General features: G+C 56.1%; 1 protein-coding gene across 1 annotated transcript; it reads right to left on the bottom strand.

Annotated features, from left to right (window-relative positions):
• Positions 1–4,392: 4,392 nt before the first annotated feature.
• PIANP (PILR alpha associated neural protein) lies at positions 4,393–10,720 on the bottom strand. Its single transcript, NM_001083767.1, has 6 exons — positions 10,624–10,720; positions 8,440–8,496; positions 7,727–8,238; positions 6,884–6,965; positions 5,894–6,115; positions 4,393–5,612 (listed from the first exon to the last, which is right to left on the bottom strand). Exons 2-6 carry the CDS (start codon positions 8,454–8,456, stop codon positions 5,591–5,593), a joined length of 855 nt encoding a protein of 284 aa, NP_001077236.1. The 5' UTR covers positions 8,457–8,496; positions 10,624–10,720; the 3' UTR covers positions 4,393–5,590.
• Positions 10,721–11,213: the final 493 nt, after the last annotated feature.

Below are 11,213 nucleotides of genomic sequence, written 5' to 3'. Positions count from 1 at the left end.
ACTGCTGTGTCCTCGGAGCCTGGCACTTTATAAGCGGTTGGTGAATGTTTGTTGCATCAGTGAACAATTCATGTGAACGCTCTCAGGAAGCCTTCCTTGGTTGTTCCAACCTGTAAGGGTCCCACGTTCACCAAATTTGAACAGCATTTAGTCCCTGCTTTTTAAAATTATATATATATATATAGGAGAAGGGCACTGGCAACCCATTCCAGTATTCTTGCCTGGAGAATCTCATGGACAGAAGAGCTTGGGAGGCTACAGTCCATGGGGTCACAAAGAGTCGGACACGACTGAAGCGACTTAGTACGCACACATATATTTGTATGTATATGTGTGTATGTGTTAATCGCTCAGTAGTGTCTGACTCTTTGCGACCCCGTGGATTGTAGCCCGCCAGGCTCCTCTGTCCATGGGATTTTCCAGGCAAGAATAACTGGAGTGGGTTGCCATTTCCTTCTTCAGGGGATCTTCCCAACCCGGAGATCGAACCCCGTCACTGGCATTACAGGCGGATTCCCTACCAGCTGACCCGCCTCCCTGGTGGCTCAGAGATGTGGGCTGTGAAGAGGTTAATCCAAGCAGGGAACCCCATTAGCAATCCTCTTATTGTCCTTCAGCTTAGCCATTTCATTCATTCATGAACAAAATTTATTGGCTTTTATTGTGATTTATGGGGCTTCCCTGGTGGCTTAGCTGGTAAAGAATCTGCCTGCAATGCGGGTCACCGGGGTTGGGTTCTATCCCTTGGTCGGGAAGATCCCCTGGAGAAGGGAACTGGTACCCACTTGGGTGTTCTGGCCTGGAGAATTCCAGGACTATATATTCCTTGGATTTGCAAAGAGTCGGAAAGGACTGATTGATTTTCACTTTCAATTTCTTTCATGTAACTTTTCAGCAAAATTGTCAGCAGCTCAGGAGAAATTGTCTCATACATGGTACCCTCCCACTACTTTGCTGAGCACACAGTAGATGCTAAATAAATAGATGTTATTTGAATAAATGAATGCTGCCACCAGGCTGCCCCAGATCTGAGCTGAATCCCTCTGGGCTCAGCTCTATTTTGAGTGAAACAGAATCAAAGTGCCTCCTATTAGCAGTAATAGTTCCTTGCCTAGAGATCAAAATAACCTATATAGGAATAACTATAATGCCAAATTTTACAGATAATGAAACTAAGACTGTAAAGACTTGTGATTTTTCCCAAGGTCACAGCAAGGAAGCAGCAAAAGACACATAAAAATAAAAATTTCAATTAAACATTTAAAGAGAAGATACGTATTTTTGGCTTGTAACTGTATCTTTTTAAAAGTGTCTGCTCTCTTAGAGGGAGACTCACAGACTTGGAAAATGGAACTCATAGTTGTCAGGGGAAGGGACAGTTAGGGACTTTAGGAAGGTCATGTACTCACTGCTATATTTAAAATGGATAACCAACAAAAACTTACTGTATAGCTCATGGAACTCTGCTTAATGTTATGTGCCAGCCTGGATGGGAGGGGGGTTTGAGGGAGAATGGATCCATGTACATGTACGGCTGAGTCCCTTCGCTGTTCACCTGAAACTATCACAACATTGTTAATCAGCCATACCCCAATACAAAATGTTGTTGGTGTCAAAAAAAATTTTAATTTTTCTTTAGAGTGCTCTCTTTATCACATTTTGGGACTCTGTAATCAGCCTGTGTTAACCCAGGAGCAACAGTTGGCAGAATAAGGGTCTGAAAGGTGCAGATATGAACAGACCTAGTTGCTCTATGGGTTAGAGATAGATCATTTGAGAAACCTTGACTTTGAGGGCTGAGATAGAGAAGCGGGAGCAGAATGGCAATAGTCACTGTAACAAGTCCTGGTTCTCCTGTTCTTTGCCTGTTTACAGTAACTGGTACCCCTTTGGGCCTTGGTGTCTCCAACTGTCAGCCCTGCTTCTCCTGCCCTTGGTATAAGAAGCAAGTTTTAAGTGCTTTGAACTCCTTAGAGAAAAGCTTTAGAGAGAGAAATGGGCGTAGGGGGAGGAGGGCTGTTAATTTTAGCCTGGGGTTTCCCAGCTGGCACACTGTTTCCATCTTGAATCACTTCCACACCCTGAGCTCTGCCTGGGAGATCCCTCCTCCTGGGGGCTTCCCCACTCCTTGGTTTGGTCTGAGCCACAATGGTAAGCATTCCAGAAAAATGCTTAAGAGAAGTCTGGCTTAGTCATTTAATGAACAGTTCAGGAGGCAAAGGAAGCATAGAGATGAGAGATGCTGGTCCCGGTAGGTACTGATGTGTGGACTCCAAGAACCAAAGGGGTAGTATGGCCACTCTTTGTATTCTTGGTCTGTGACTGAGCAGTGACTCTGCCATTTGCAGCCCTCCAGGACCTTCCCAGGCCCCATAGTTTCAGTTTCAACTCTACAAGAGAGAAAGTTAGGATTCTTCTCCAGGGCCTCTTCCTGGTTAGCTTGATAATGGGATGTAGTTTGGGATCATTCCTGAAGACAGGAATCCCTGGTGGCTCAGATGGTAAAGAATCTGCCTGCAGTGCAGGAGACCCATGTTCCATCCCTGGGTCAGGAGGATCCTCAGGTTGGGAAGATCCCCTGGAGAAGGGAATGGAAATCCACTCCAATATTCTTGCCTGGAGAATTCCATGGACAGAGGAGCCTGGCGGGCTACCGTCCATGGGGTTGCAAAGAGTCAGACACGACTGAGCCACAAACATTCCTTAAGACAACTCAGAAGATCGAGACATCTTTCTCCTCTGTCCTTCCCCCACCATCTGATATTCCCTAAGGAAGGAGGGCATTTAGGGAGAAAGAACAGGTTAAGGATTTCCTGTGTCTTGCTGGTGTGTTTTAATTTATTTAAATTTAGAGAAACAGCAGTCTAATCAGGTGGTAATTAATTCACTCTTCATTAGGGGCCTTTATTCATGCCTTCTGCATATGGATGAGCCTCGGGGTCACACTGTCCCTCTGAAGAGGAAGGTGGTAAGAGACAAGTGCTGTCCAGGCACTTCAGCTCTTCCCCTTTTGGTGCCTCCTCTTCTGCCAACCCTGACCTAATAGGGACTAGATTCCTTAGGGGAAGGAAGAGAAAGGTCCTCTCTCGTCCTTCTCCTCCCCCTCCACATTCCTTGGATCCCTCCCTCGCTGCCCCAACCCATCCCAGCAGCACCTCTTCCTGCACTTCAGGTCCCATCCAGCCCTGTCCCATCCACCAGCTGTAGGCTGGAGTCTCTTCAGGTCCCACTGGATTGACTGAGCTCCCTCAGCAGTGTGTTTGCTTCGCGCTTCTGCTTTCAGTTGGTTCATCACTCCTTGGCCTGGCTCTGCTGCCTCTTTTTCTTAGGGAGTCTGACACCCTGAGTGCACATACTGCTCTGATCCTGAGAAATACACTCCCTCCTCCCCGCGCTCACCGTTGTGTGCTGCGTAGACTCAGCCACACCTCACTGGTGTTACACAGTAAAGCTCGCCAACCCCTAAAACACGCACCTGTGGCCACACAGACACTCCTGATTCGAGCTGCAAAAGTAAATACGCAAAGGCCAGCAGAGACCAGGGCAGCCCCCACTTACCTGTGATTGTCTCCTCTCCTTCCTGGAGCTCCCCCATTTCCAGGGAGCAAGTGGGGCACAGATGGGGGTGGGGGGAGAAATGGGACCTGGATGGTTACCATGGCAACAAAGCCTAGCAACAACTGAGAGGCTGCTGTGTGGGCTTTTGCAGGGCTGTTACAAGAGCCAAACCTAGAATTGGGGGCTCAGAGGTGACTGATCCCAGCTGGGCAGCCTGTGTTCCCTCCTTCAAATACATCCCTCGATGCCACCCCCACACCCCAGCAGTGCCTCTTCAAGAGGGCAGAACAGGAAAAGCTAATGAGAGTGAACCACAGGGCTTCTGGGGGACAGCTGTGGGTGGGGGCAGGTTAGGGAGCAAGGCTGAAAATAAAGCAAGCAGGGCAGCCAGCCTCTCTCCTGCTGCTCCCTCTCGTCTTGTTTCCATTGCTCCATTTTTTCTTCTCCTTTTGCCCTTCACCCTCCATCTGCCTTATCAGCTCTCCTCTTCCTTTTCTGGCTGGCGCCATCGCCTGAGCTGCTACAGAAGTGTCCCTTTGCTTCGGCCTCCTTTCTCATGGTCTCTCTTGACCTTCGCTGGTAATTAACAAGCCACTCTTCCAGTTTGCTCCGGCTGCTCCTCATCAGGTCTGCTCCCGTCAGTGTCTCTTCCTTCAGCTCCATCCCATATCAAAGCCCCCAAACCCCAACTCCAGGTCAGAGCAAGCCAGGTCACTCGGGTCTGGAGGGTCACCCCTCCATCCTCCTTTTCCTCCCTTTTGGCTGCCCATCGCCTTTCCTCCTTTCCTCCTTTCCTCACTGCAGGGCTCATGAGGCAGAACCAGGGGACTCAGGTATCTTGCAAAGGCTTTATTTGAAAATTTTGAAACTTACATCCCACAAGAATTCAAGATTATCACCACAAGAAGAAAGAGATAATACAAAAATATATATCACAGCATAGGAGCCAGGTAAGAGAGGAAAGAAGGAAGGAAGGTGGGAAAGCCATGAGAAGTTGGGACAAACCTGAGGGGTGGAGGGGACAAAAGGCAGGAGAGTTGGAGGAACCAAGGAGGGAGGGAGGGGCAGGTTGGGAGGCAGAGCTCCCGATGGCCTTGAACCAGCTGGCCCTGGTCCCTGGCAGCCTAGGTGGAATTAGGGAGGCCCTCAGGGGGACTGGAAAGTGGAGGACTTGATTGGGGGGGACAGTGGGGAGGAAAGGGGGCTCTGAGTTCCAGAGTGACACGCACAGACAGCCAGGACAGAAGAGACAGAAGGACTGGGGAGGCAGGGGAGGGCAAATGGGGGCCCCTTTCTCCTGCACTGCAGCAGGAGGCTCCCCAAAAGCCATCTCCCAGACAACAGAATTTAGCAGTGGGGCTGGGGAGGAGTTTTGGGGCCTCATGACTCCCCATTTCCACAGGGGAGTCCCTAGAGTGGGATGGGGGACATGGTAAAACCCACGACGTGGAGTGGGGTGGGACCGGGACAGATGGGGCCCAAAGAGCCCCCAGCTCATCTCCCACCCCCCTCCGGGGCAGCATGCAGGGGACACAGAAACTCCACCCGTGGGTGTTCAAGAAGTGGAGTGTGAGCACGACATTTACAACATCACAACGAGGGGCCGGGAAATGCACATGAAAGGTACACCCACTGACCGCCGAGTGATGGGCTGAGCGCAGGAGGAGGGAGGAGAGGAAGTGAAAAGTGTGAGACAAAAGGGAGGACACGGGGGATCCTCGGAGGGGGGATGTGGGTGGGGAGACTGGCTGTACAAGAGCGTGAGTGTGCGATGGCCTGAGAGGGGAGAGGTGAGTGTGCAAGGCTAGTGTGAGTGTGCCAGGGTGGGGACCGGGGGGCCAGAAGCCACAGATAAGTGAGGCCCCCACCTCAAGGAGGGTGAGCAGCTGGGCTTGCCTGTGGGCTAGCGAGTGTTCCCAAGGTATGAGCCCAGGCAGAGCCGCAGCGCCCACAGCCGCCGTGCCCTCAGCAGGATGGGGGCTATGCCGGGCCCTTGGCCCCCTGCCTGGAGGTGCCCCAACCTTGGGGGACATCACAGATTCACCAGGGGAATCCTAAGGGGAAAAGGGAAAGGGCACAGTCAGGAACCAAGGGGCAAGCCAGAATCAGGAGGGCAGTTCAAGAAATAAAAGGGATGGAGATTAAGGGGGCAAGGTGGAGTGAAATGGCAGCATGAAAACAGGACATAGATCTACAGGGAGACAGGTGGGGCCCCCCAGAGAGCAGAGGTCCAGTCTCCTGAGCGTGGGCCAGTCTGCCTCCTCCCCACCCACCCAGTGGGGAGCGCCCCACCCACTGCCACTGCCCACCTCCCTGCCCTCTGCCCTGCCCTCACCGGTTCAGCTGGAAGGCTGGTGCCCCCTTGGGCTGGGGCATCCCGGGCCGGGGCCCCCCTCGGGGTTCCTCGTGGTCAGGGGTGGGGGTGGGTGAGTCTCCGAAGGCCCCCAGCACAGTGACCCCGGCTGGGGACAGGTCAGTCAGGGGCTGCTGGCTCTCCTCTTGCCTCAGGGCCCCTTGCTGCCCCGAGGGCCTGCGCCGTTTCTGACTGCGGTCCCAGCTGGCGACCCCAGAAGGAGAGAGGGTCTCACCCATTCGAGAAGTCCCCAACCTGGGCCCCCTCGGGAGCTGGTCACCCCCCAGCCTCCCCCAGGCACCTGCAGAATCTGACAGTAGAGAAACCAGCCTCTAATTGTTCCCTACACCCCAGATCCTGAGACCCTCTCCACAAAACCACTTCCTGTCCCCGCGCCTCCAGGGGGGCTTGGGAATCTGAACCACCCTCCCACCTGGTCCAGAGCCACAGAATGGGGGCCCCTCCCCATGGACACACAGAGTCCCCCACAACTGCCCCTACCCCCCCACACACACACCCCGAGAGCCATTTCTCTCCGCAGCAGGTGCCTGGCAGGTTTAGTTCTAGTTCAAAGTCAGCTAATGACCTGAACACCTGAGTCTAATGAGTCTTGCAGTAAAGTGTGAAGGACTGAGTGACCCGCTATTAAGTGCATACAAAAAGCTGGGATTTTCTCCCTCTTCCCTTTAAGGTGGCCTTAAGAAGGGCCCTGCAGAATGACAAGGGATGGCCACCCTAGCCCCCCAGCTTGTGCTCACAATGATCTCCCTACCTCTCCCATTCTCCTTATATTTCCCCAGCAGGAACCTGAGCTCATTTCTCACAGCTTCCCCTGCCCAGATCCTTCCTATCTTTCCCCAAGGTCTTGCCTTAATCCACCACTTCCTATTCCACCCCCAGCAAAACTGCCACCCAGACTCCTTCCAGCCAAACATTCATGGGGATGTCAGCATCCCCTTCCTGCTGGCTTACCAGAACTTGAAGATGATGCCGGTGGCCACGAGGACAATGATGATGGAGATGGTAATTGTGACGTAGAGCTGAGGGTCCACACCTGCTTAGGGGCAGGGAAAAAGTCTTAGGGAGGCCTGGGGCCCGGGACGCCAAGCGGGGTTGGGGGTGGGGTTAGGCTGTAGGTGCAGGAAGCTTGAGCGGTGTTGCCATTGGAAGCCACATCATCCAACTCTTTTTCTGCTTCTTTAGAGCCTCCCTGCTTTATTTTTATCATCAGCTTTCCCCAGAGTTTTCAGCTCTTTCCCTCCCAAATCTTTTTTCTCCACTTCCCCAAATCTTCTGTATATATGGGATGAGAAGGAGTTCCAAGGTCAGAGAGAACCTCTCAGAACCTCTCTCTCCGCACAGAAACTAGCGGGTGAAAATGTCCATCTCTGCCCTGGCCCCGCCCCCAAACCACTGGCCCTGTATCTGCGCGCCCTGAGTCGAGGTGTCATCCTGAAGGGCCTTCCTCTGCCTGGACTACTCCCACTGTTTCCAGGGTCTGGCTCAAATGTCAATTCTTGGAAGGTGTCCTGATCCCCGGGCAGAAGTAGTCTCTCCCTTCTCTTTGCCTAAAAACATGCTGTGCACGCCTCTGTTAGAGCATGTATTACTGTTGACTCATCCCCGAGGGTTTACGCGTTTTCACCAGTGGACCTGAGCTCCTCTGGGGCTCAGACACATCTTCCTTTCCGCCTCCTGTGCCAGCCCAGGGCCCGGCACACTTGTGGCAGGAGCTGATACACAGGACCCTGTTGCTGCCCTGAGAGTCTTCAACCAGCTCCCCGTCCATATCCCTTCTCAGCTTCTCCCACTCACCTTCACCGCGGCCCCCAAACAGGAAGGGCCTCAGGGTGGCAGGTGCTTCTCCAAGGATGAGCCCATCTCCATCAGCCCGCATGGAGTCTGAGTTGGGGTGTGGAGTAGCCAGCCCGTGGGGGGCTGCAAAACCATAGTCCAGGGGCAGAAATCCAGGATTGGCAGAGTTGGGGTCCCCCCCATCCTCTCGAGACACCGTAGGGCCCCACACAATAGCCCAGGGGTACTGGGATGAGGGTGGACCCTCCTCAAAGCCTGATGGGGTGGCCGGGGGCGCGGTGCCTGGCAGGACTTGCCGACGTGATCTCAGGACCCGAGGGGATCGGCTTGGTGGAGGTGCCCGCTCCCACACACACACGTGGCGTGGGGCCGAGGGGCCTCCCCGGGCACAGGGGGGCCGGGCTGGGGCTGGTGGGGTTCGAGGGGAGGAGGAGGAACCTTGAGCAGGCGGTGGGAGGGGCAGCAACAGCAGTGGCCAGAGAGAAAGGAGATGGGACAGCAGCAATGCAGGCCTGCGGGAAGGGAGAGCGAGCGATGAGTCCGAGGCCATCTTGGGCTGCCTCCTCCCTCTGCAAAAAGTGGCTTCGGGAAGACATGTCTCACTTCCCATCTTCCAAGGGTCGAGCCCTCAGGATGAAAAGCCCTGGGTGGGCCTAGGAGGGAAAGAGCCAAAACCCCAGGAAATGTGACCTCTAAGCTCCCTCCAAACTTACCGCATCCTGGACTCCATGTCCGAGATCCTCAGCGGTGACTCAGATTTTCAGCCTTTACTGGGGGAGAGAGGGGTTGTCACATCCCAAGCTTGCCCTGAGGACCTCCCCAGCTCATCCATCCTCCCTGTTCACCTCCATCTCCCCTCCCAGCTGCAGCTGCCATCTATGCTGCCACCACTCAGGACCCTCAGTTGCCTAGCACTGTCCTGGGGAGGGGAAACTCCAGACCAGTCCCCTGTCTAGCCCCCAGTCTCTATCTGCAACTTCCCAGGTCCCTGTTACTTCCCCACCCCAGGGTCTACTCTCACTTCTCTGGCTTCCTTCCTTCTCACTTCCTCTGCCCACAGCTCCTAGCTTTTCTTGAATCTTAATTTAGAGCCAAGAACCTTGTGATTCCTTGAGCACCTACCGCGAGGGAGGGCGTCTGAGAGGGGGAGGGAAGAAGAAGTCAATCAGATTGAGTGTGTGAATGTGTAGGGCTGCACAGAGGGGAGCATCCCAGACTGCCCACCCCACTTGTCCTCCGAGGCTTTTCTCTGAGGAGTGAATGGCCCCAGGAATCTGCATCTTCAAGAGCAGAGGAAACGGAGATGGAGGGATGGAAGGAAAGAGACAAGAAAGGGAGAGGTGGGTGGGAGAAAACTACAGAATGTAATGTTTGCTCAGTGTTCAGCCATCCAAACGCATAGGTGCCCTCTGAGAAGTGGAGATGGGGAGAAGCCGGACCCTCAAATGTCGCTCTCCAGGGTAAAGAGTCTGGGAGAATCATCGGGATGGAGGGTTCTGAAAGAGGAGGACACGTTCTCAGAGTCGAGGGTGGCAGACCCAGGGGGAGGCAGCAGGCTCCCCAGTGAATGAGGATGTGACATTCAGTGTCCTCTGGTATCTGGGTCCAGATCTGGACATGAAGCGCTCTCGGAGAATAACAGGGAGTAAGGTGGGAGAGTCTGGGGAAGGGACTGGGAAAGTGGGCTGTGGAGAGAGCTGTGAAGAGGTGATGGGCTGAGAGACGGAAGGCTGGTGAGGCGTGAGAAAGGAGGAGAAAGGTGAAGAGGAAGACGGTGAGGGGGGCTGGTCCCTGAAAGAATGGACTGGGGTGGGGGGCGCGCACAAAAGATGGACAGCTGTAGGATGCTGAGCATAAGAGGAAAGGTCAGGGAGGGAAACTGAGAGAGTTCCGGGGTCGCAGGAGCCGGGGAGAAGGAGGAAAGAAAGGTCCAGGCAGGACGGGAAGTGGAGACCGCGGAAGGAGAGGGGAGAAGAGGGACGGAGGAGACCAGGGATGGGGAGGAAGAAAGCGGGGAGGAGACGACAAGGTACCGAGGACAGAATGAGACAAGGAAGGGACTGGGGAACAGCAAAGATGGAGGAGTTGGAAATTGTTTCTTCCAACGTAAAGAGACACGGAGCTACGGAGAGAGGCAGGGAAGGGGGCCTGATAGAAAGACACGAAAGGAAGCCAGGAAGAGAGCGAGGCTGTGGGGACCGAGGAAGGAGTGGAAGCCGGTGGAGTGTAGAGGGGTTCCCAGGGACAGCTGTGGCCAGCTGACGCCGGGACCCACTCGCCTCTCCTGCCTGTGCATCCCCCCGCCCCAACCAACGTCAACTCCAGTCCCCGGACTCCGCACCCCTTAGTCACCCCCTCCAGGAAGCCCGCAGTCGCCCGGCTGGCGCGCCACCCCCACCCTCCCCTCGCTCCTCACCGACCTGTTGTGCGCAGGAGACGAGCTGGGGGTGGGGCGGGAGTCTGGGGCTGGGGGAGCAGGGCCCATCCCCAGCGCGGCCGCGAGCCCACCCTTCCCGAAGGCCCGCGCTCCCTGGACCCCGCTGGAAATCGATGAGTGGGGTGGGGGGTGGGGGGTGTGGAAACGAGGACCAGGAGGTAGGCGAGGGGGTCCGTGGGAGGGAGCGCCGAGAGCAGAAAAGGAAGCCGAGGCAGGAGGATGCGAGGGGCCGAGCCAAAGGCGGGATGCAGGCAGCCGCCGGGACCGCTGCGCAGGAGGGCAGGACGGAGTCGGGACCCGCGGTGGGATGCGGAGCGCGGCGGGCGAGGCGAGCTTCTGGGCTGGAGGCTCGAGCCGGGCGGGGGGCCGCGCCGGGGGGGTTAGGGGGCGAAGGGCGCGGAGTCGGGGAGGGCAGGGCCGGGCTCCCTAGGGTGGGAATGTGGGGGGCCCTCTCGCTCACCTGCATGCCTGGCGCGGCGGCGCGACGGCTGCGGGCGCTCGGGGCTGCGCCGGCCTGGGGGCTCGCGGGAACGCGTGGGGCACGGGGCATGGTCGGGGGATTCTGCGGGCAACGGGGTGCAGGAGAGGGTGGGGGGCTAGCGCCCGGGGCGCGGGGCGGCGGCGGCGGCGGCGGGAGATGCTCGGCTCGGCTCGGCTCGGCTCGGGCTGCGCTCGGCTCGGCTGGGCTCGGCGCGGCAGCTCGGAGTGCGCGGTCCCCGCCTCTCCTCCTCCCTCCGTTCGGTTTAACCCTCCCGCTGCCGCGCCTCGAATGTCGCGCCTGGCCGCGTCCCAGGTGGAGGATGGGAGAGGGCAGCGGAGGGTGAGCGACCGTCCGATTCCTAGGGTTCCGGGGGCGGGCTTCTCCACCCTCACTCCAACTCCGTGGACACCAGTGAGTTTCTGAGATTCTGAGTCACCCGAAGCTCTGGGTTCCTGACTGTTTCGCCTCTGCTGGGGGATGAGGTGGGATGAGGGTGGGTGTGATGTTCTCGCACCATCCTCGGATTATCACAACAGCTGGATCCCCTGATTCCATTCTGGCCCAGCTGC

The sequence above is a fragment of the Bos taurus genome, chromosome 5 (genome assembly GCF_002263795.3).
Source record: "Bos taurus isolate L1 Dominette 01449 registration number 42190680 breed Hereford chromosome 5, ARS-UCD2.0, whole genome shotgun sequence".
NCBI lineage: Eukaryota > Metazoa > Chordata > Mammalia > Artiodactyla > Bovidae > Bos > Bos taurus.
Note: the sequence above shows the minus strand (reverse complement) of the source record. Positions and strands in the feature narration are given on the sequence as shown.